General features: G+C 40.4%; 1 protein-coding gene across 3 annotated transcripts in view; it reads left to right on the top strand.

Annotated features, from left to right (window-relative positions):
* Window positions 1-26499, top strand: part of TEC (tec protein tyrosine kinase) — a 75536-nt gene that overhangs the window by 21582 nt on the left and 27455 nt on the right. For 2 of the 3 annotated variants that reach the window (XM_042469963.1, XM_042469962.1), the window contains one exon: window positions 9939-10121. In XM_042469963.1, the coding sequence (XP_042325897.1) occupies window positions 9984-10121 (138 nt within the window). In that variant the 5' untranslated portion in view covers window positions 9939-9983. Of the gene's footprint in view, window positions 1-3724; window positions 3744-9938; window positions 10122-26499 lie in introns of those variants that run through there. The other variant, XM_042469964.1, reaches the window with a different exon arrangement.

Below are 26499 nucleotides of genomic sequence, written 5' to 3'. Positions count from 1 at the left end.
TATATTTTCCAGTTTCCATTTCATATGACTGTCTTTGCTAAGAAAAGTCTTGCAAGAAATACTTTTAAATATTTATTTTTGTACAGGTCAGCAGTGCAGAATATATTTTTAGCACCCAAAGGTCATGTTACATTTTCCTGTAAACTGAAGAGCAATAGATAATAAGCACATTATATTTACTTAGGAAATGAGAAAATTGGCACATTTTGTATTACAAACTTTAATAGGAGTTATACACCATTTTTATTGTTCACATAGTTTTATGTTTGGGAAATTATTTGATTATTTGGAAATCAGCAGTTATTTGTGATTTATATTTTCCTTTACTTTGTAGTAAATGGCTAGTTTCTGTAGCACTTCCACAATTTATCAGTATTTTAGTATGACTACAGACCATTGGAATACTGGAGAACAAAGCAATTGCTATTTTTTATGGATATTTGTTTAATGAAAAACGGCCTTAATTGTTCAAAGGACTACCATTCATTATGACAGTTTTTCTGTCCTATTGTATCATAAGGCGAGGCATTTATTTACTACGTTTTAAAACAACCTAATCAGCTAAGTTTAGTACCCCAAATGCTTACTTGTTCTTCGTCCTCTCTGTTCAGTGAAAGTGGTGTGCACTATGCAGATTAGTAAAAACGTTGGAGAAAGTGTTATACAAAGTTAAACCATTTCTATTTGCCCAAGTTGCATGATTTACACTGTCTGCAGAATTTAGGTATTTTGCTCAGTTTGGCATACATTGGTCCAAATGCCCACACATCCCATACCACTAGCAGACCTTGCAAATTCGTTTTTAAAAAAGTTCATTTGTCATAGCTTCTATCAACTAGTTTATGTTTGCAGTGCAAACATATCCCATGCCTAACTACAGGAGGGAGATGTTTTGAATGTAGACATTTGTGTTTTGGATAACACAAAGAGAATTTTTGTATTTAAATGTTATCAAGGAGAAAGAACAACATAGCGTTCTATAGGCCTAATCTTGGAACAGTGTAAAGATGGTCTGGATTTGACTATGTTTATTCCAACAGATAAGACATTTTCTGAATCAAATACGTATATAAACCATGACATCTTTCTCACCCACTCCCAAATTATACAATAACCACAGTCATTTTTAGACTACAGAGGTTTAGATCCCAGCTAGTATCTTGTTGTAAGGAGACAGAAGCGTTCCACTCCTCATACTTTCATGTTGGTGGAAGGTGGGGGGGGGGAGAGAAAGAGAAAGCCATTTTTCATCTCTTCTTCTTTTAACCATTCAACCTCACCAGATGTTTGGGATACCCTCTGAAACAGTGTGGGAGCAGGGATGTAATTTGTCACTAATTTTCTTCTCAAAGCAAGCAACAAGCAATTTTAGCAATTTTCTTCCTGCTTCAGGAGAGATTTTGAAAACCACAGTTTTCAAAGGCAATTCACAATTCAGGACTTCTACCTGAAAATGTTATTTTATGCATATGAAATTCTGTTTTCAGTGCTAATCAACCATGTGATATTTTGGGTGGTATGTCAGGGATGCAATGGTTCAGCGGTTAAGATGCAGACTCTGACAATGGCAAGATTGGCAGGTTGGCAGTTCGAGGCCCAAGTGTCACATGATGGAGTAAGCTCCTGTCACTAGTCCCTGCTTCTGCCAACCTAGCAGTTGGAGAGCTTGTAAAAGTGCAAGTAGATAAATAGGTACCACTTTGGTGGGAAGATAACAGCATTCTGTGCAGTCACTCTGTCCACATGAACACAGAGTTATCTTTGACAACGCTGGCTCTTCGGCTTAATAATGGAGATGAGCACCACCCCCTACAGTCGGACATGACTGGACAGTTTTGTCAAGGGACAAACCTATACCTTTAATCTTTAATGTCCACAAGTGCTGCATTTTGTGCATAGAAAAAGTTGTTTCCTACATGGAAATGCTTTTTTCTGTGCAAAACCACCACATGTCCATTTTGTGCAGAATACATCTTGAACTGTGAAGACTCTCATCAGTCCAGGATTCTTCTTCTCAGGGTTTCTCTGCACACGCACACACACCCCCCTCCCAATTTTCCCCCTTATCATTTTTGCAATATTTTTCTTTCCCTCCCCATGTAGGAATGATGTCCTGTAGTAGATATTGAAAATGGAGAAAATTGCCTCTTCTTTCCAGCAGACAGGATAGTTCCCCCCCCCCCTCTTTCTGGAAGAAAATTTAGGATTCACTGCATTGACTTGAAGCCAGTTGGTGAATACCTATAACCTTTTAGATGGAGAACCTTTTAGAGACTGAGTGCCCAAACTGCAACCCAAAACACACTTATTTATTGCAAAGTGCCGTATCCCTCTGGATTTCTAGTGACAAACTCTAGTGAACTCTGTGTTGGGACTATGGTGCGTGTGCCCACAGAGAGGGCTCTGAGTGCCACCTCTGGCACACATGCCTAGGTTCAACACCACTGACCTATAACCATGGTCAGTTTAAAATCTTTTATTTTAAAAAGCACTGAATTTACCACAGAGCCAAACAGATTTGGATACATAGTCTCTTTGTGTTTCTTGATAATGGATATGACTTTTTAAGGTTATCTTTTAGGCTCTCAGGCAAGTCTATCAGAAATTTCAGTCATTTTTCCATTGCAGTTCAAAGTATGTAGGAGTAGGTGACGAAAAATCAGATTTTGAAGACTAGGATTGATTTTGCCATTGACTCAGTCAGTGACGGTTACTCAGTGTCCTAGTGCTGCAAGTTCCTTATGTGGAAAATGAGTTTAGAGATTTTTTAAAAAAACAGGCATTGAGATGTACAGATAAAAATGTTTAAGTTCATAACAGACTATTATTATTAGACAGCTAAGGTTAATGGAAAGGTAGGAGGGAGTATATTGGCTTTCATTTCCTTTTGAGAACTATATAAATTGTACTTGTTAAGTCCAATGCCCTTGCATTTGGTAAAGATACATATGTTCTTCTTCAATTTCCCTTTCTCCAGGTTTGAAGGTTTTTAAAACATATTTGGAGTTCTAGAAATGGTTGCATTTTATTGTGAATATGGTATGCTTTTATATGATACTGCAGCCCCAATAATAATCTTAAAGTAGTATGAAAAGTATGAAGCATTGTGCCTCTGCCTTCTTCTGAGCTGTGTCTTGGCTTGTTGTCTCCTGAGGAGCTGATTGCTTTTATGAAGGAGACTTCATCTTGTCTGTTTTGAAAGACAAGTGTAAAAATGTCCTGCTGTTTAACAAACACTAAGTGCATCTTAGACAACCTACACACCATCTTTCAACGTCCTCTCTGTTATGGTGGTACCCTAAAATTTTTAATATTCACAATGAAACCCATGTGCATCATTGTGAGGCTATACCATTCCGTTTTCATGTACTAGACATTGTGATGTTGCATCTGAAATATGCTTATACAAGTGTTGTTTTGACAATTACAGCTGAGAGTCATAAACATCTTAGCAACCTGATGAGCTAAGCATCTGAAACTCTTGATGACTTTTTGTAGTTGTGGAGCTTGACTATCTCAACAAGTTAGACTGGCTGAACAAGGGTTGGTGGCACTGGGAATTATGGAAATTTGGGAGGGATCGCATTTTGAAACTCCCACAGGTATTGCAAACATGATGAGCCACATGACTCTCAGTTTCAATCTGTTGGATGATTTGTATGAGTACTGCTGCTGTGTGCGTTTTTCAATAGGAACCTACACTGAAGCACAAATATATTAAGACGCAACTCAGATTTTGACAGGTAAGTGTGAAAGTCCCAATTTTATAGGAATTTCCCCTATTAACAATCTGCAGACTGTGGTAGTTTGAAGTACAGTATACCATTTTAGAAAACTTTGTATTTGTGTTTGTCATAGCAAGTAGCTGACAATATACCCAACATCTGGGCATATACTACATACAATTCTTTTTTGTAGGTAGTGGCCATCATGCTACTATATAGAAATGAGCTTCATTTGTAAATAATGTATTTTGAAATAATTGCATTATTAATTTAGGTTGCCTTAAATATATATGAATTTAATTTTTTAATTGAGTTGAAATAAAAATCCTGATATTCAATCCCTTCTTATGAAGATAATCCAGCCTTTCATATTCTTAAAGTGATCTTATTCCGTATTCTCCAGCTCTGTCCACTATTATTTGAGGAGGCCAAAATGCACTTGATATTTTTAGCAGAAGAATATTATTAATGTACCACAGAAGAAAATAATTTCTGTGATCTATTTTTGTGAGCTTGCTATGATCCATCAATCCCAAAGTCTAACTGAAAACTAATTCACATTCTTGTTAGTTAGGAGTTTTATTCCGATTTGCATTACCTATAATCCCTTTACTGGGAGAAGGGTGGGATATAAATAAATAACTAATACCTTACACCTATTAACTCTAAATCTCATTTGCCAATCTATTTCTTAGTCACTATGGGGTTGTGCAGACTGGCCATTAAGGCTGGCCTGGAGGCAGAGTTGGGGCATGGCATCCACATGACCCATGCCCCGACTCTGCCCCAATGGCACGCTGCAGCACATGGCATGTAGCATCATGGTGCTCCTCTGGCACTGCGTCCATATGGCACCCTTTCCAGGACACAAAAAGGAGCCACTTTTTACAGCTCCTTTTTGCACCCTGGAAAGGCCAGATCAGGGACACAGCATGCGGCCTCGATCTGGCAAAGATGGAGGTGGCTGCAGGCCACCCCTTCAGGGGCGGTTTGCACAGCCCCTTAGTTTGCAGACTGGTATTGGAAATAGCTGGTAGTTAGGCCCCTAGATGTTGCTCTTTTTTGTTCTTTCTTTCTTTCTTTTTAGAAAAGGACTTAACATGGGCTGTCTCTAGGATTGGATGATAGAGTGAGCAGCAGAGTGAGGTAGAAAAGAGGTACTAGAATACTGAAGTGACAGAATGGACTAGGTGCACTTTCACGAAACAAATCATAGTGCTATATTCCACTTCAGCTGCCATGGGAACATCTTGTGGAATTCTTGGGTTCGTAATTTGATGACGGTCTAGAACTCTCTGGCTGAGAATTCTCAATGCCCCCCCCCCCCCAACTGCAAACCCCAGGGTTCAATAAGATGGCTCCATGGTGGTTGAATTGGAATTGTAGTGCTATAATTGTGTTAGAGGGAAAGGGCTCTAGATCTCTACAGAGTACAAATAGAGAATGCCAATTTCATTTGCTTCCTCCACAGAAAATACGATCTTCACAAATTATATATACAGTATTAAAAAAACACCAGTGCATCAGGGAGAAAAATTCTACTTTACCATTGGGGGAAGCTTAGGCACTAGTTGTTTTGGTTTACCACCTCCATCAACCTCACCCAGAATGGCCAAAGGGACTATTAGAACTCAGTGCCAAAGAGGCTTTCTCCAGCTCTGTTTTGCTCCGACCTTGTCTTTTTAGGGTCTCCCAACAGCAGGTTTGCAGGCGTTTTTTTAAAGTTTATTTTATTATTAAAAGAATTACAGAAAAAAACATTGCAAAGTGACAATAATTCATTCTTTAAAGTTCTATTACAAAACTAAGTTTGTATCTTCTATTCATATCTTCCATTTGTCTTGTTTAGATGTTGTGATTTTTTTTATATTTAAACTACTTCTTATAAATTATAGTTAAATGAATGCTCAAAAGTTCTTATCTTATTGACATTCCTTAAGAAATATATTCCATTACAGCTCTACTATTGTATTAATATCTTGTAAGAATTAATTGTCATAGCTCCAAATCTTTTCACAATATGAAAATAAAGCTTTCCAGCTTCGACTGTGTTTACTGTAAGAGGTTCCGTCAATAGTACATGATATTTTGTCCATTTCAGCTGCTTCAATCACTTTATATAGCCAATTGTCCACAGAAGGTAATTCGGACACTTTCCAAGTTTGTGTCAGCAAAGTTCTTGCAATCGAAATCATATATAATATTATTTTCCAAAACTTGTTTCTGTGTACACTTTTCAAATCTTGTAACATATTCAAAAGGTACAATTCAGGTCTCATTTCAAAAGAGATTTCCAGTATGTTACAGACTGTGATGTGAATTGTTTTCCAAAATTTCTCTACCACCGGGCATGTCCACCACAAATTAAACCAGGAACCATAGTCTTTTTGGCATTTCCAACTTATAGGGTTACAATTTTTATATATTTTTGCTAGCCTAACTGGGGTCAGGTGCCATCTAGTCTCCATTTTAGAGAAGTTTTCCCTCATATTTTGATTTTTGGTAAATCTATATGGCTTGGATCCATTGCAGGTGTTCACAATAATCCACTGACTTTGTTTACTTTGGTTTGCCTAAGTATGTTTTTATATCATGCATACTGTATATAGTCATATGTATAGAGATTTTGTAGCACCTTTGAGACTAACTGAAAAAAAGAAAGAAGTTTGTCACATGAGCTTTTGTAGCTTTTTATTCTACCACTATGGAAAGCACCAAATTTAGTTGAATGAAGTGGAACTCTGGGCAGGTTTCTTAAAGAAGTTGATGGATTTCCACTTCATTCAGCTAAATTTGGTGCTTCAAGAAACTTGCCCAGATACAGACAAATACCTTCTTTCTCAATAAATGCAAACAACGTCTCAAACGCCTATCTGTATATACTCATGTATAAGTCTAGAAATTTTAGTCAAAAAAATTTACCCCCAAAACCTGGGTTGACTTATTGATGGGTCTTGTAAGCATTGTACTTTTAACTCTTATCAATATTGGAACCACCCCCTTCTCTGAGTAGAATGGCAAAAGGCATTCCCAGGCATTAGTCCTTCCCAGAGGCACCTAAAAGAAGCACTGACCCATCCTATTCTCTCTATCGCAGTACTGCTTTTAGCCTATTTGATGCCTGCATAGGAAAATGGCAGCAGTGGAAAGTCTTCGGTTGTTTTGTTATTGTGTGCCTTCAAATCATTTCAGACTTATGGCAACACTAAGTTGAACCTACAAGGAATGCGGTGACTTGGTGGATAAGATACCAACTCTGACAATCACAAGGTCGGCAGCGGCAGTTTGAGACCCAAGCGCCTACATTTGGACACAAATAGACAGTGAAGTCAAGGGAAAACCTTTACCTTACCTTTAAAATGAACCTATCATAGAGTTTTCTTGGCAAGTTTATTCAGAGAGGGTTTGCCGTTGTCATCTTCTGAGGCTGAGAGAGTGTGTCTTGCCCAAGATCACCCATGGCCGAGCCAGGATTCAAACCCTGGTTTACAGAGTCATAGTCCAATGCTCACACCACTACACCATACTGGCTCAGCTCTTTAGTGCTTCCCCTCAAAGAGGTATTGTAGAATTGTGGTTTGAGGAATTTGAATAAGGCATTTGTGTATGTTTGCCAGCTTTTCTACGTTAAACTCAGGCAAAGTTGCCACATTAAAGGCTACAATCCCTGCTAACATAGGACCTATACAGACCTGCACTTTGTGCCAGCCTGTGAGTGTAGTTAGGGCACAGCGTCCACATGCTGGATGCCCTAACCCCGCCCCAGGGTACCATTTTGGCGCACGCTGGCCTACACAACGCACACCATCATGATACCCCTCTGGTGTTGCATCCACATGATATAGCACAAAGGGGCATCATAAAGCTGTGCTGCGGTGGCTATGGTGCCCCTTGGAGGGCGCAAAAAAGGAACCACTTTTTGTGGCTCCTTTTTATGCTCTCTAGAGGACAAATCAAGGCCGCAAGGTGAGGTTGCCACAGCCCCAATCTGGCCAGTAAAGGGGCGGCTGCATGCTGCCCATCTGTACAGACCGTATGTCACCATTTTTTTTGCCTTTACATCCTTTTTGGTATGTGCATATTTTCTTAGCCCTGCCTGTTTCTGGTCGCTTCTCGTACACATCGCATAGCTACCAATTACTGCAGTTCCCTCCTCATCCATCCAGCCTTTAGGCTGAACACAAACAGTTATTCCTGTAAGTTATTTGGTATCATTTTCTTTTGCTTCATCCTTTACATCCTTTGTTATATGCCTCCAGATTTTACCCTCAGCTTAACCATGGGTCATATCAAAATCTATAATTTCATCTCCAAAAGCTGGCCTCGGCTTATGCATGAGGTTGATGTACAGTTGAGTATATATGGTATTTAATATGCTACACACATTCTGTTCTTTATTACATATACATCTTCAACACCAAGGGCTCTTGCAGCCTGGACCAAAGGCTCAGGATTTGACAGAGATGTAGCTGTACTTAATGTATTATTTCTTTAAAATCCATACAAAATATTCACTCTGAACAACTTGCCAAATTACTTTGCAGAAAAAAAAATGCACAGATAGGCATATTTGAATCCCGAACTGGGAAAAAGGCAAAATGTTATTATTGTTGTTGTTATTGTTGCAGCACTCTTCTTTTCCCATTCCCTGCACCTGAAATTCTAGTACTAGTCTGGAATTTTTACTCCCACTGCAAGGGTTGTAAATGTCACACATCTATGGTGTTTATCACACAGAGCTTTTTGCAGCTCAGATCCGACGTGACTGTGAGTCCAATGATGCGAATTCACGTTATAACATGAATATTTTATCAGACGCGATTACTTTCTATGGGATCTCCTTCCGTGGAGCATCCGCAGTGATTCCAAAGTGACCCCTCATTTTGGCGAAATCGGAAAAAAGTGAATTCACAGAATTCGCTTTCAAGCTCACTTCGATTTCACTCTGAATTGGTCTGGTGTGGAATGCAACTTTGCTTCTGCTCTGGTACACCACCGCAAACCCCTTGGGTTGCAAATTTCCATGATGCAGCGCTGCACTTTCCCCCCATTTCCTTTTGGTGGTCCTTTCACTTTCAGGGCAACTTTCAGGGCAACTCATTTTTTTTTTTTTTTGGAATATATACATGCGTGTATGTGCATGAATGTGAATATACAGATATGTCTGTCTGTCTGTGTGTGTCTATCTATGTGTGTGTTGAAATTGCTGAAATGGAAGGAAAAATAAAAAAGGGGAATGAAGAAGACACAGAAATATTCACGAGGCAAATATTCACGCAATTACGTGAAACAGGGAACAAGAACTTGCAAACGTACAAGGTCACGATGCGTTCAGACCCCCATTGAGCATGTGCAAGGGTGCAGATTTGAATCGTTGAATGCCACCGGTGTGATAATACAATTTGCACTCACTCCACTTTGTTTGAATCCACATCATGTGACTTGTCTTGGATTCGATTCCCCGATTTGGAAAGGCAATGGAAGGGCAACCAGGTGTGATAAAACATTCACATTATAACGTTAATTCGCATCGTTGGACCCACAGTCACGTTGGATCTGAGCTGCAAAAAGCTCTGTGTGATAAACACCTATATCAATTATCTCAGTTCTCCTGCTGTATTATTGGGTAGTCCCACTAAGGACATTTCAAATGGGTTTGTGACTTGGAGACTTCATTCCTCCATTAGATGTCCACTTACAAGACTGAAGGTTTCTTCTGCACCCCTCTCCCATTTTCCAGTTGTAGTGCTAAAGTGGTATTAGCATGAGAAAAGTTTCAGATTTGTTGGTAGCACTGCAGCTAGCAATCAGCAGCAACAACAAAAAAAGGATAAAAAATATTTAGGGTACAGTTGGATGCAGGAACAGAAACAACTGGATGCAGAAGTGCAAACAAAGGCATTACAATGCATGAAATCTCAAAACAGAATGCCCCAACTTTTGCCAGTACTATTGGGCAGTCTGGAGGAGTCCTAAGTATGCGGAGAAGCTTTTTTTCCTCATACCAGTGAAGTACAGCCCTTCAGGTAGAGGCAATATGTTACCTCAGCTAAGTAAAGTATAAATCTTTCTGCTTAATGTTTAACTTTTGTAATTTCTGAGTTACTGTGTAAGGAGTGCAGTTCCACTGCATTTTGAGAAATTCACTGCTTACTACCATGATTCTATGTTGCAGAAAAATATGATATCCATGTACTATTTTGCTTTTTACAGAACTGGATCTTCAATGGCTGGGGAAAGATTGATCAAGTGGCTGAAATGAATATGAATGCTATTCTAGAAGAGACTTTGATTAAAAGATCTCAACAAAAGAAGAGGACGTCTCCTTTAAATTACAAAGAGAGGCTTTTTGTGCTTACAAAATCGATGTTAACATATTATGAAGGTCGTCCAGAGGTAAGAAACTGGGTTTAAATCATGATTTTATTTTGCCATTTCCTTGAGATAATATGTGAGAGGGTTGGTTGGGGGTCTTTTCATTATAACTGCCTTAGGAACATGTGGCTGGCACATAGTGAGGACATCATAGTTCTTTATATTAGTAATTTACATCTTACTTAGGATAAACTAACTCATACTGAAAATGTAGGAAAAATAGGTTTGTTCCATTCACTTCCTTTATTGTTTTATAGTAATATATATTGACTAAATGATTGGTGTTGTTCTCTCCAACATGTAGTAAAAAGTAAGGTAGCATTTAGTTTTTTCAAATGTTTATGTAATTCCCAACTTGCAGTGCTCCCAGGGTATTTTACAATAATAAAACCAAATGAAACGACTACAATCACAAAGTTTATAATAATATATTCTTTACAATAAGTTACAATACATTTTATAGTAAGAAAGAATTTTTTTGGAGTAAGTGATGCCTTTCTAGTTATGTTTTATCATAATATGAAAAAATGTTATTCTTTTTCTTGAACTGGGAATGCATACATCCCGTCCTAAATTTTTAACTTGGAATGTCATAGAAATATCTTTGGCTATTAAGGCTCGCATAATATATGACATCTAAAGTTTTTTTAGGTGGCCATTCTTTCACTCCTTGAAGCATTAGCAACAAGGGTCCCTTTTAATTTTATTTTGCTATATGAGAGCTGCAGATCTTGAGACTACAACTCCCAAAATCCTCCTGAAGGAATCTGGGAGTTGTAGTCCAAAATGTAAATTTACTACAGGACAGTTCCATTTTGTACTGTTCAGGGTAATTTTAGGAACTCTGGAAACAATGGTAGGGAGCTCCATCCTATACGTCTTTCTCACACCAAAGTTGTTTCTGTTTTGGGGAGTTGCAATTCCATCCTGTCTTCTGCCACATGTAGTATACAGAATGATCCTGGGTTCCTTCCCTTTCATTGATTGATAAATATTCAAATACTGTCAAATAACCCAGGTTCTGTAGGTGATTTCAGTCACTGGCATTCTGAACTAGGTCTTCTGTCTAAAATCAGGGACAACAATTGTCAGTCAAAGTGGATGATATTGTGCTTGATGGATCAATATCATGGCTTTATGTGTTCCCATACTGCAAATGTACTGTTAGATAGGGCCCTATGAGACCTTGTCTGAAAGTCCTGTGGTGGGAATATAGAAAGCAGGAGCAGTGAATGTTAGCAGTGGAAACTGATGCTTGAGAGAGGGAGAATCTTGACAAGTTGAATCTCAAGTCTAAGAGCAGGAAAGCTGAGAGAAGCCAGCAAATGAAGGGAAGCTTTGGGTATGAGCCAGTCACTGGAGATGCCTGCTACAAAATCCTTAGAAGCAGTCATCCTGAAAAAGCATGTTCTGGATTTTGGGATGGAAGCCCTGGGTGGTGTAACAGGCTTCGTAAGCACATTGTTATATGAAAAATTAGAACTAGTTGGTGTACAGGTCACTTTCTTAAAATAGCTGGAAAGAAAGCTTTTAAAAAACATTTGTTGGCAGTGCTTATGCATTGTGAAACTGCTGTGACAGTGTATATAACTTAGAATTTATCTCACATGACTGCACTACCTGATTGTGGCAAAGTGAAGTGGCGTGGGTCAGTTGGTGACCAATTAAAATCTCATCAAAGTTCATAGGGAGTCAGCATCTCAAAGGCAACAGAGTTGAAGTCCTAAGGTCAGAAGAAAACAGAGACTAGAAATATTTCTTTCTTCACAACGTCTTCCAGAATCCCCTAGACAACATGGAAGTCCAAAAAAGACCCCAAGTAATGTTTCCTAGCTTTGGGAAGAAACAAGGTGCACGTCTTGGCTTCCTTCATTCAGGTTCACAGAAAGGACGCTGTCTCTCATTGTATAGGGATAGACAGATTTTAGGCTTTCACTAAATACCAGCATTTAGCATTTACATTTCTATACCGCTTATCAGTGAGCTCAGCACTCTCTAAGTGGTTTAGTTTGTAAGCCAGTTACCTCCAACAAGATGGGTACTCATTTTATCAACTTACAAAAGGATGGAAGCTGAGTCAACCTTTGAGCCTTGGGATCGAATTCACAACCTTGTAGCTGCAGTACTGCCATTTAACCATAATGCCATCTTAGCTTCCTCTGAAACCCCTGGAGTGTAAAATAGTACGGTAGCTCCAGAGAACAGACTTAAAGTTATAGAATAGGCCTGCAGAACATACGGCCCGGGGGCCGCATGCGGTCCACTAAAACATTTCAAGCGGCTCACAACAATTTGGAGGACATTGTTGGCTGTAGTCAAGGTTGCATGTTGTGCAGACCTGCTCCAAACCACAGCACCCTTGCAAAACAGACCCCAGTAGCCATTTTCTTCCCTCCCTCACTCCCTTGAGCTTCTTTCCACCCCACCCTTCAGAGTCCTGTGGGGCTTCTGCCCCATGGGGTTTTGAAGACTCCTTTACTCCCACATCCTTCAGAATCCTGTGGGGTTTCTGTCCCACCCACGGGACACCTAAGGCACTGCCATCCCAGTAGCCACTGCTAATGTGGGTGTGAAGATGTGACCCATTGAGGTTAATGGGTGTGTGCCTTCTTATGGCAACCCTATAACAGAGTTTTATTGGCAAGAGTTGTTCAGAGGGGTTGGTTTTTCCTTCCTCTGAGGCTGAGAGAGTGTGGCTTAACAAAGGTCACTCAGTGGACCAAAAGGGGATTCAAACCCTGGTCTCCAATTTTTAAACTTTTACACCACTCTGGCTTTCCTGTTGGAGCTTTCGTTGTTGTTGTTGTTGTTGTTGTTGTTGTTGTTGTTGTTGTTGTGTGCCTTCAAGTCGTCTCTGGTTTATGGTGACCCTCAGGCCAGGGGTTTTTGGCCAGATTTGTTCAGAGGAGGTTTGCCATTGCTTTCCCCTGAGGTTGAGAGCATGTGACTTGTCCAGGGTGACCCAGTGGATTTCATGGCAGAGCAGGGAATTGAACCCTAGTTTCCAGAGTCATAATCCAAAGCTCCAATCATTATACCACTATGGCTTACCCCACAAGAAAGTAGCATAAGGTTGGAGTGGGGCAATACCTCTCTATTCATTTTCCCTCTCCCTCACTCTGAGGGCCTGGGAGTGTTGTGGTGGTGGTGCCTTTGAGTCCCACCAAGCAGCAGCTACGTGGGACTGTGAAGGCTGGGGGTGCTGCTGAAGTCACCTCTACCCATCTTGTAGCACCTTTGAGACTAACTGAAAGTTCATGCATCTGAGGAAGTAGCCTCAAATCTACAAAATCTCATGCTACCAGCCTCTTTCTTTCAGTCTGCATCTACACTGTAGATCTAAATGCTTGCTCCTCGAGGTTCCTTTGCTACCCTGCTTTCTCCCAGAAAAGAGCTGGACAGCTGTAGCAGAGGAATAATAAACTCTCACCTCTCAAGTGAAATGTAGGAAAGTGAGCTGCTAAAAACCTATCTGCAGCCCAAAGAAGTTTATCCTTATTAAATTTTGGCCCTTACCTACTGCCACATTATGCAGGCCTGTTATAGAAGATATTTAAGTCTGCCCTCCTGAGCTACTGTGGCAGCCATGAAGGCAGAAGTGAGGAAGACCACCTTGTTTCTTCCCAAAACTAGGAAACATTACTTTGGGGTTGTTTTTTTTTTTATATATATCCATATTGACTGAGGGATTCTGGAATAAGTTGCGAAGAAGAAATATTTCCAGGCTCTGTTTCCTTTTGACCTTAGGACTTCAACTCTGTTGCCTTTGGGATGCTAACTCCCTATGAACTTTGATGGGATTTTAATTGGTCACCAACTGACTCACACCACTTCACTTTGCCACAATCCTGTAGTGCAGTCATGTGAGATAACTTCCAAGTTATATACCCAGCAGTTTCACAATGCATAAGCACTGATGACAAATGTTTTTAAAAGCTTTTAAAAACTGCCTCAGCACATATGCTCAGACCAGGAGTTCATTTTCAGTACTAGAACTAGTCACATAGAAATTGTTTCACATTTACTTTCTGCAAGATCTTGATCTACCTTTTGCCCACTCCTGCTTGGATCACCTAACCATTTGCCAAGTCAGGTGATGTATATTTGAATAGTGCATTACTATGCTTTTGTGTTACACCCCATAGCCTGAAAGTCCTCCAGCAGACCTTGCTGCAGAAGAAAGGAACTGAAGCAAGGCTGATGGGAGTTCTGGTTCAAGACTCATAGATCCAAAACACACTGCAGAAATAATCCAGTTTCATACCGCTTTAACTGCCCTGGCTCAGTGCTAGAGAATCCTAGGAACTGTATTTTATTGTGGCACCAGAGCTCCCTGACAGAGAAGGCTAAATGTCTCACCAAACTACAGTTCCTAGAATTCCTTACCATAGAGACAGGGCAAATAAAGCAATTTCAAACTGGATTATTTCTGCAGTGTGTTTTGGACCACAGTGCCTTAAATATTCTTTATAACACGAAAGCTATTAAGAGTTGTATATGTAACATGGGGTCCTCTAGCACCTTTACGATTAGCATGGAATATAGCTTAAGCTTTCATGATTATAGTTGCCTTCATCAGATGTGATTAATGAAATGTGTGACAATCCACAAAAGCTTCTACTATAGTAAACATGTAGTCTTTAAAGTGGCATACGAATTTTAGGGTTAATCCAGACTGGCAATTTGTGTTTGTATGGTGCTGTGCAATTTCATGTAGCTTCTTGATGCTTCTTGTTGGTTCCTCATCCAAAGACAATTCTGACTTCTTTTAAAAAAAAAATAATTCAAAAAAGGCAACACATTTTGGTTAATTTTTGCTTGTGACATGTAGCACCTTTGAGACTGACAGAAAGAAATAAATTGGTAGTATAAACTTTTGTAGATTTAAGTCTATTTCTTCAGATGGATGGCATGCTTGTGTCAAGGTCTGTGATGTTAGATGCAAGAATGCCCATTCCCCTCTTACCCTTCTCAGTTTTGCATGACTGATGTGTTGCAATCTTCCTTATAATTGGTCCTAACAAATTCCTTCCCACTAATTCTCATTTTGTAGGTTTTTTTGTTTTTGTTATAGCTTTTAGAAATTTTGTATTATTTCTATAAACTTTTTATCTTCTAAAAATCTTTCTAGAATTTTAACACCATTTTAGCATTGCTAGGAGCTGTTACGGTAGCATCTCTGTTTTTGTTTGGCTTTCTCAGTGCTTCAATTCCCACAGGGCATGTCAAAGTAAATTTTAGCTATACTGCTAGAATTCTAAGGATTGTTTTGTTTTGTTAAAAGCACGCCTCTCTACAAGGGAAGATGACCTGTTTCTCTTGAAATGTATTGGGTGAGAAACAAAATGAAGTATGGGTAAGCAGCAAGTTGTACAGGCATTAAAGGTTAATACCCAGAAACCATGTCACGAGGCACTACTCCAAACCAAAATGAACCACAACAATAGGTGCATGCTTTAATCTGGCATTTTGATATACCAAGACAGGAAAGAGTGCTGCAGTTAGCTAAGAAGTAAAAAAGTTGTAGTAATTGATGGGAATTACTAGGAAGTACACCTACAGCCAGTGGTTTGGGTATGGTGATTTGAGTATTGAACTATGACTTTGGAAAGCAGGATTCAGTTCCCCACATGGCCATGGAAATCCACTGGGTGACTAGGTGAGTCCTTGTGGCCTCAAAAACACATTTTCCTGATTTTGAAAGACAATGCTGATTATTGAGGAATGGTGTGGGTACTAGTTGTCTAGGAATTTTGTGTTAACAGTGTAATATTGGTGTTTAGTAGGTGCTGCTGCAGCAGCACATCAATTTCAAAGCTTGTTTGTGAAAATATTTGCATCCTGCTTTTGGACTGAAGGAAAGTCAAAATGGTAGTCAGCATGGTTAGTTCTTTGAAACAACTCCTGTATGATACAAAGAACATTATCCAATAAAAACTGGCCTAGAAGCTTTGAGTTGCTACAAGAGCATCTTCACAGCAAGCCTAGCTTTAAAAAAATAAGAATTGCTCATACTCATTCCAGGGTGAGTCAACTGCTTGGTATTTTACCACCAGAAGCCTCCTGGCTGTTTTGCAAATTGTTATCAGTTCATTTGTTTTATCCTTCTCACAATCTGCTCTTATCTCCTTCTGTTAAATGTGTACTGGTTGGCCTGTGAAAGAAACATTGAAGATAATTACTGCATGGACAAAAATAAGGAGAAGCAGGTGGAAGGGAAATTAGAATGCTCTTGTCTGAATGCCTTCCCTTGACTTAGGATGTGTGAGTTAGTTATGGCCACATGGTAGTGAAGAAAGGCAATGTTCATAGTGTTCAGCTGCCCTCTGTTGCTTCAAGTGCTTGGGGTGAGTGTCGTCATTGAAAACAAATGCTGATGCAGAGCTAGGAAGCTGTGGTTCAGATAAGGCACTGGTTATTGTGTAGAAGAGGAGGAGACTACACATTCAGCTGTGAAGACTATTGCTGTTTTTCTCAGAACAAAGGAAGCAAGAAAATTCTCTCTGGCCTATTGGGACCTGTGGAGGGGAGTGAACACAATTCTCATTTAAAGCATTACAGTCGGCCATTCTTATACACGGATTTTTTATATACGAATTTAAGCATACACGGTTTGAAAATGTTCCAAAAAAGTATAAATTTACCTTGATTTTCCATTTTTATTAGGGACACCATTTTGCTTTGTCATTATATTTAATGGGACTTGAGCATACACGGATTTTGTTATACATGGGGGATCTTGGAACCAAACCCCAGCGTATAACAAGGGTCCACTGTACTGTTTTTTTCTTTTATAAGTTTGTAACTTCCTGTCTATAAATCATCTGACCATAGTTACCTAGGGGCTTGACAGACGGGCAGCTTAATGCCGTCTCTTTGAGCCCTGGGAGCAGGCCGCGGCAACCACACAGCAAGGCCTGCGCATGGAGCAAAAAGAAGCCCCGAAATGACTGTTTGGCGATGCTTCCATTGGCAAATATGGCCTCTCAGTCCATGTCCTTTACAAGTTGTGAGGAATGTGAGGTGAAAATCCTTGTTGTGCCTTGGCGAGGGGCACAATATGTAAACTTGCTCCCATTGTAGGGCCTTCACACCTCAGGTTTGGAAAATTCAGGAGATTTTGAATGAAAGGGCTTTGAAGGCGCATGTGCCTCCCTCAACAACTGTTTCTGTGCCCCTGCCCTCTCCAGTCCCAAGAAGGCCTTCAGTGACAGAATTGCCTCGTCACAATTACACCACTTTCCCTGGCTCTTCGAAACCGAGTCATGAGGCCCCTTCCTCAGCCAAAAGTCAGTGTAGGCTTGAACTCAAGGCCCATGAATCCAAGGACACTCCCAGAAAAAAGTGGAAGTCCTTGACAGTCAAAACCGACACTGTCTCTCACTCAACTCTAAGACCTCCAAGAAATCTGGAGACAAGCAGGATAGAAAGAAGAAACACAACATTCTTCTTTGCACTCCCACCAAGAGGGTCACTAGATCTGAGGCTTAACTGTCTGACAAACCTAACTCTCCTACCCTGTCTCTACAGGTGGTAGAGACTCAGAGCGGTTTGGTTTTGGAAGGCGAACTTGTGGACTCCCTGGTGAGACAGCTTCATTGGTCTCCCTCGCCGCCTTCTGCCCACTCCCCACACTTGTCTGGTGGAGTTCTCTTGCCTCACATAAGAATGAGTGACCGTCTGTCTGTCTGTCTGCTTCCCTAGCTTACCAGCAGGAATACCGGTCTGCGCGCAAAAGGTGCTGTCAGGTTCGGTGGCTCTTTGACGCCATGCCTGGCTTAGAGCTTCAGATCTCTTTCTTCAGGCCCGAACTGACATACCTTTTGATGATTCCAGCATTTTCAACAAGGAAATGGATGAGAAGCTGGACTTCAAACATAAAATGAAGACTACGGCACAGAAATATGGCACGTCCTCTTCCTTGCCATGCATCACTCCATGTCGTTGATCGGGCTGGCAACATCCATCCTATGCACAAATGGTCCCAGCCCATTGGAACCAAGGAGACAATGATTTCCTTCTCAATCTTCCTCATCCTCAATACTGACCATCCTTTAAGAGGAAAGACAACCAAGGTAAAAAGTGCCTGTGACTTTCTCCTTGTGTGTGCTTCCTCTGTATGCCTCTGTTTGGACATAGACTAGCCTGTTATGTCACCAAATGGGCCTCCATAACATCAGACTCCAGAGTGCTTAATATCATCAACAAGGGCTATGTCCTCAAATTTGAAGAAATTCCCCCCACAGGAATCTTATGGTTTACACCCTCCTCTGACACTCTACTCAACAAAGTTCACACACTTCTCTCTAAGGATGCTATTGAACCGATTCCAGTTGCTTACTTCCAAGTAGGGATCCAAAATTGCCACAGAAGATTCCTGGCATTTACAGTGGGGCAACATCCTTACCAGTTTTGCCCTTCAGCCTCTCTACAGCTCCCAAAATGTTCACAAAATGCATGGCCATCCTAGCTGCCTTCCTTCATCAGCATGGTATAACCATCCATATCTGCATGTTTGGTTCTTTACAGCTCCTTCCAGGCAGACTCTGGTTTAAGAAATTGAATTCACTTTCCCTTCAAAAGACCCACAATCCCAAGATCAGTGGTGAGGACACCAGACTGGTGGCTGGACCCCTCCAATGTGTATGTGGGGATGCCCTTCCTTCCTCTGCAACCACAGCTCACCCTCACAACCAATGCCTCGATGGAAGGTTGAGGAGCTCATTTGGAGCATCTTACAAAGAAAAGTAGTCTTCAGAAGAAAAACCTTTCCACATCATCACTTTCGAGATGATAGCAGTGGAAAAAGCTCTGAGATTCTCCGATTCCTTCCTTGGACACCTAACTGTGCTCCTGCTCACAGACAACAACACCATCATGTTCTACCTCAACAAAAAAGATGGTATGAGTTCCCAGACATTATTTAACCTCAACCTTTGGAACTGGGAATGGTGCTTTGCAAGGAACATTGTATTGCACACAGTCCAACTACTGGGCAAGGAGAACAAACTGGCAGACCAGCTCAGGTGGTCCTCGGATTCATATTACAAATGGATGCTCCATCCCAACATGGCATAGAAGCTGTTCTGATGTTGGGGCTCACTGCTGGTCCATCTCTTCGCAAGCCACCTGAATCGTCAGTGCCCAGAGTTTTGCTCAAGGAGCAGAGCTTCAGGCTCGCGAGGCAATGCCTTCCTGTTCGAGTGGACAGGAAAACTGTTGTATGCCTTCTCTCCATTCCCATCCATCACCAGAGTCATGGGGAAGATGAGACGGGACAGATCAGATGCCATCCTGATCACCCCGTGGTGGCTGAGATAGCCATGGTTCGCTTCTCTCCTCCAGCTGGCTCACAAAGAGTATTTCCATGTACCCTTGCAACCTTTTCACTATACACAGAGGACGAATTCGACATCCAGACCTGGAGATGCTTCACCTTGTCGGTTTGTGGATTTGACCATGACTTCTTTGCCCAATTCCATACAAACTATCATACAGGCAGCTCACAAGCCATCAACACAGAAATCCTACCATCTCAAATGGATCAGATTTCTGGCGTTCCTAGCCGACAAGGACCTGTCATCTTGGGTTCAAGTTCTGCAGCTTTTGGGCTTTCTGATATCTCTAGCAGAAGCTGGTCTCTCCATTTCTTCTTTGAAGTGTTATTTGGCAGCCATTTGTGCCCACTACCAGTTTGACGGTCATCCATCCTTTTTTCAAGACCCTCTAATAAAAAAATTCTTCCTGCTTCAGTACAGATGCTGGCTTGGAGTCTTGAATTGGCCCTCATGCAACATTCCAAACAGTCCTTCAAACCAATGGCTATAGCCAATCTCAGCCGTCTTACTTGGAAGACTGCCTTCCTGGTTGCCATCACCTCAGCTAGGCACGCTGGTAAACTTTATGCAATCCATGTGGACCAGCCTTACCTTTGTTTCCACAAAGACAAAGTTGTTCTCCATCTGGACATCACCTTCCTTCCTAAGATGGTATCTTTATTCCATCTGAGCAAAGACATTGTTTTACTTACATTGGCTCAAAATTCAATTACGTACTGGTACCGAGCGCTTTTTGCATTTGCTCAACGTTTGAAGAACACTTGCATTCCATTTTGACCAGACTTTGGATTCGAGATTATCTGAGAGGCTGTGTGCTGCTTGGATTTGAAATTTGGATTATCAGTCACTCCTCAACATTTCTTGAAATGGGTGACTACTACCATTCATTTAGCCTATGAACACTCCTCCCACTTGAATTTGAACACACTCTACCAGGGTGGTAGTAGCATCCTCTGCTTTTCTCAGTGGAATGCCCCAAGAGGATGTCTGCAAAGCTGCAATCTGGTCCCACCCATTGATTTTCATCTATCACTACAGGCTGGATACCAGGGCAAGGAATGATGCAGCTTTTGGGAGGGCAGTGCTGCTTTCTGGTTTGTATTGAGGGTTGTTTATTGCATGCTTCTTACTTGTTGTTTAATAAAACATGTTTTGGTTTACTACACATGGTGCTTGGTGTCACAACACTCCCTTCTCCTGTGACTACAGCTTGCTAGTCTAATTCATTTGTGTAATTCAGAGACCATTACGAAGAAGGACAGGTTCCTTACCTGTAACTAGTTCTTCAAATGGTCATCTGTGAATTCACACAAACCTGCCCATCCTCCCCTCAGGTTGTGTTCCCTCATTATGCTGCTATGTCCATTGGAGCTGAAGGAAAAGAGTGGTGACACAAATCCATTGTACATATGGCAACACAGGCCTAATTTATAATTGTTTTGAGTCTCCAGAGCTGAAACAAATTATGTGGTATGTACTCCTTGTCATCTTCTAGTATTTTCAAAACAGTGTGCATTCCTTGCCGCAACAGTACGCAAGCTGTATTTATCTACTTTTAGATTCTACAGCCCTTTAATAGTATTGTAAAAATACTTAAAGATACTCTTCTTTTTTTAGCTATGCTTGTGTGAGTGTGGAGGAGGGGTTGTCTGCATGCCTGTCTTATTGAACTACAAGTATATGTAGTCTATCTATGGTCTGCGGACTTCCTCCTGTTTGGAATATGGCTGTATATGAACACTTGTTTGTCTGCCTGGTGTGTGACAGAAAAAAATGGATTGACACAATTCCTGCTTACATTGTACATATGGAATAATCACTTGTCCATAGGTTCTACTTGTCCTACCTTTTCCCACCATTAGCTAATTTACTTTCTTCTCTACCAGCTGCTACTGGTGTAGTGGAGTACAACAAGCAATCCTCTGCATATTTACTTGGAAGTAATTTACACTGAGTTGATGTGAACTGAAAAGTCTCCATATCAAGTCTGCCTTCAGAAATGAACTCATTCAGTGGCCCTAAGAATAACATCCATCTGCAATGTGAGCATAATAACTATGACATCTTCCTCAAGGACACATGGCTTATCAGTTTTGGTCCAAACCAAAGTCTCCTTCTTTTTTAAGTCTTTAAACAGTGGCTGGACGGTCATCTATTGGGAGTATTTTGATTGTATATTTTGGCATGTCTGGGGTTTGGACTGGATAGCGCTTGTGGTATCGTCCAACTCTATGATTCTATGAAGAACATTGGGACTACATTGCAGCAGTGGGTGAGACCACAACCCAAAGTGACTGAAATGACAGACAGCTCTCTCTCACACCCACCATGACTGACACACACACACACACACACACACAAATATAATATACACCATGACATGTATACGTACAAATATGTATGTGCCCTCAGAGGAGCAGTGAGTTGGAGAGGTGATTTTGAGTCTAGGTCCTTCTCCTCAGATTTCTGTTGTTGTTATTGTTCAGTATGATTTTCATTACATACAACAATTTAAAAGGTAAAAACAACCACAAGTTACCAAGCCCATTCATTCCTTCTTGATCTGTCAATTCCATGAACACCATTTTCTCTTTCTTACTTAACACATAAAAATGACTTCCTAAATCTCTCCTCTTTACCTATACCTTTATCTTTTCTTTCTTTCCAACTTCCTTATTTCCCTATCTTTAGTTTCCGTTATTTACTTGTAGACTTCTCTCTCTTTTCTTTTCAGAACTTTTTCTTCCTATTTCCTTCTCTCTTTTAACTGGCTAATATTCCTTTCAGTAGTTCTATCACTCCCATTCATTCTTTCTTAAATGTCTCTACATGACTTATTTCTAACCAGATTTGTTAATCTATCCATCTCTAAATAATCCAATACTTTCCATATCCATTCTGTTGTTATCTGATCTCCTCAAAGATAATGTACAGAAATGCATTTACTATTCTCAGTCATCATCATCATTATTAAAAAACAAGCTCCTTTATAGTCCTCCTTTCATTGCTCTGTAAACCTTTCTGGCATTGTAGTACTAAATACATTATCTGGAAAGCAAATTCATTACAATCAGTGTGATTCACTTTCAGATAATTCTATTAAGGGGTGATTTTATGCAGATTTATAAACAAAGCATCTGCAGAAATAATTTCTACATGAGAGTGTATTTTAATTGTAATTATAGTTGGCCTTCCACATTTGTGGCTTTGAATTTTGCAGATTTGATTATTCATAGATTTGATTAATATGATTTCTCTAGGTCTCCCAGCACAACTCTGTCAGAAGTTGTACATAGAGTCTCGCTGGAGAACACTTTTGTAGACATGTGTAGGTCCTCCAACACAATTCTGTGGTCAACCACTGGTGAACCTTGAGAATAGAGTTATGCTGGAGGATCTAGAGATTCCTAGAGATGTATTTTCTCAGGTTAAAAAAAAGAAATAGCATTTTTTTTTTGCATTCCCCCCCCCCCATTTTTACAAGGGGTTTGCACCCTTAAACCTACTATACTGGTCATTACCCTGATTTTCTACAATTTTTATACCTTTGGCACCCCCCATTTCAAACATGGTGAATGAGACCTCAAGAGTTTTCTGCTGAGGATGGCCAGGTGAGGAACATTCTAACCCTGAGATAACAGAGCCAAAACCTGAAACCTGGGGATGACCATTTGTGATATCAAAGGAGACTATTCCTGATGATATTACAAGTAACAACCTCTGGTGATAAAACTGAGCATGTGATTTTGAGCATTGGCATTGGCCACAGTTGCACAGAGTATTCAGTTCAGTAAAAAAATACTAGGTCTAAATGACAAGAAAAATATACAGTCACACATTTCAAAGTAACATTCTCACCCTAAGATTCTTTCCCTTGCCATGAGAACTGGAGAAAAGGAGCCAGGTCCTGAGCCATAGGACTATGCCCTGAGATCTGGGAACTCTGCTCCTCTCTGATTAGTTGTGATGCTGGTGGAGAGGACATTCTTACTACACATTTCACACACACACCACTGAAAAGATCAGTGAATTTAAAAACCGGGCGGCACCCCTACTCTTTTTCCTTTGGTTATCCTCTCAAGCCTTACCTAAGTTTGTGTAAACAGGCAAACAGAGGTAATCAGAGTAATCTTAAGCAGGATAGCATCTCAGCTGCTGTCTTTTTAAATATTATAGTGCAATTAAGGAAGTGATAAAAGGAAAAGGGAATACAGTATATAGGAACATATAAAACAGTAACCACAGGATGTGATATTGCTCAATGGTCATAGGTCTACAGGGTTTCACAAATGCGACCCATCGAATGCGTTAAGTTGTAAAGTGTCTTTCCAGAAGTTGTTGTAAGAGTCCAGAGGTTGGAGGTGATGTGCATGTTATAAAATAAGGTGTATTTGAGTATGTTGTATACTCTATAGCCCTCTTTCCTTATACATCATTGATTTTCAGATTGAAGAGGAGCTCCTTGCTCTGAAAACCATGAAATCACACAAATCTCTTTTACTGTCACTGTGTGTTGAATTGAGGGATGGAGTGAGGTGATAATTAAGCTGGAATTTCTACCCAGTTCTATTGGAGTGATAGGGAGGACCATTTTCACACTTTTATGAGTACAGTATCTGGAAAAGTTCCTTTTTGGACTGTAGTTTCTACCATTCCCTGGCCAGAAGAGCCAGTGGCTATGATGCCTGGGGAATGTTGGGGGGATATCGTTCAAAAAAGGAACTTTTCAGTATTCTCAAAGACCTTTATTTCTCTGATATTGCACTTAGTATGATCCAGGTGTACTTTTACAAGTGCTCCCGAGCCATTTCCCGTCATACATATGCCCACTAGGGTTGGATTCACTACGGTACCCTATATGAATTTTCACTACAGAATTGGCACCTTTCCATGATGCAGCTGACTCTGTGGGAAAGGCCTGTACAAACAGCACTGATTCATGTGTGCAATAATCACACGCAAAGGAAACTGCAACTTTTATAACTTTGAAGGCCAAATTGGAATCATGTTATTAGTTGGGGAATTAATCTTGTTAGCATATCACATTAAGTAAATTCTTGCATCTCACTTGGTACCTTGAAGTGGTGTTTTATATCTATGGAACATCTCAGATCTTTTAGCAGTTGCTGCATGTTATGTTTATTCTATGCCAATCTTGAAAGGATTGAGCTTTTGAGTGTCAACTTTAGATATAGATTTTTATGTCTGTATTTCCATAAGTCACCCTGAGAACAGTATGCTATGAGGCAAAATTAATTCAATGAATGAATGAATAAACAAAATTGTGAGAATTTTGTGGGTGGTATGGCACAAGTTGCAGACATGTTGCATGTACTACATTTCTTTCAGTTTCTCAGTATAACAACCTGAGGCTCATTTGGCATTTATCAAGCATTCCTAAAATACCAGCTTCCCTGAAAGGTGCTTCATCCATGCTGCAAGTTTTCACTTTTAGTATCAGTACAGCAACCTTGGGGCACATATTTGTGTTGGGTGCTTTCTAGGGAGTTTATCAGACAAGGGGAATTAGAAGTATAATCCGATGGCAATCTGAATGCAATCATGAGGTTTAACGTTATTGCATGATAGACTGCCACACGCAAATTTGGACAATGGCATGCTATTTTCGGGCAATGGGGAGCCAGTTCAAATGCAATGCATATTCATGTAATTGCGTGAAACTAGCGACTTTAAGTGAATGTGTTCTGGCCCCAATTTCTTTTCATTCGAATTTAAGAGAAATTCCTCCCGTTTGATAAACTCTTTCTAGGATGCACTTGCAGTTCACCTGAGGTAACAGCAAATCCTCAAAATTGATGTCCAGATCAAACAGAAATATGTCTTAGTTACAAAACACCTCTGAACTCAGATAACATGCCAAGCATTGCTCTTCTAGCTCCCTAACTCTGTGCCCCCTTTTGATGACCCAAAACACACCCCATTCAACCCTACCTCTGCTAATTACTTTATTCAAAAATAACAATGGTTTCCAATTCAAACTGTTTGTAAATTTAAGGGGGGAATTGGGGAAAATGTTAGTTTTCAGCACTGGGTGAGGTTAGGAGGACAAGTAGACAAAGCAACTTGAAAAAACAGGGATTAAATTTTTTTAAAAATACTATTGATGACAGATCCGTGCAAAGCTTTGAAATGTTATTTTCATTGACTGGAGGTCTCAGAATCCTCTGGTCAGCATGGACATTGGCCATGTTGGCTAAGGTTTCTGGACATCATAATGCCAAAAAGGTAAAGTTTGCAAGCTTTGAGATGATGTTCATTAAGAGAAATGTACCTTCACTTCGATGTCTGTGTGCATGTGATCTGTCTGAGTGGCAATGGTGGAAGAATGAGTCCATTTGAGTGAATAAAGTCTTTTAAGAAAGAAAGAAGTATAGAATAAGAATAAAATTGACTAGTCCTCTGATTGCTGTTAAGCCAGCCCTTTCCATTCTCCTCTGTACCTTGATGATCTTAGTGTTTGCACAATTCTAGTTTTTGTATTTTATTTTAAGAACTACAGACTTTTTCATGCATATTTTTAGCTTTATCAATATTCTTACATTCTTCCTGATTCTGGGCTGTAATGCGTGAACATACAGTATATAGAATCATAGTGTTGGAAGACACCACAAGGGCCATCCAGTCCAACCTCTGCCATGCTATATTCACAATCAAAGCATCCCCGACAGATGGCCATCCAGCCTCTGTTGAAAGACCTCCAAAGAAGGAGATTCCACTACATTCTGAGGGAGTGTATTCCACTGTCGAACAGCTCTTACTGTCAGGAAGTTCCTCCTAATGTTGAGGTGGAATCTCTTCTCCTGTAGCTTGCATCCACTGTCCTGGGTCCTATTCTCTGGAGCATCAGAAAACAAGCTTGCTTCATCCTTAATATGACATCCCTTCAAATACTTAAACAGGGCTATCTGTCACTTCCTAACCATCTCTTCTCCAGGCTAAACTTACCCAGCTCCCTAAGTTTCTCCTCATAAGGCATGGTTTTCAGGCCCCTCACAATTTTGATTGCCCTTCCTTGGCTTCAGTCCAGATTCCTTCTGGTT

This window comes from Sceloporus undulatus, chromosome 5 (assembly GCF_019175285.1).
Source record: "Sceloporus undulatus isolate JIND9_A2432 ecotype Alabama chromosome 5, SceUnd_v1.1, whole genome shotgun sequence".
NCBI lineage: Eukaryota > Metazoa > Chordata > Lepidosauria > Squamata > Phrynosomatidae > Sceloporus > Sceloporus undulatus.
Note: the sequence above shows the minus strand (reverse complement) of the source record. Positions and strands in the feature narration are given on the sequence as shown.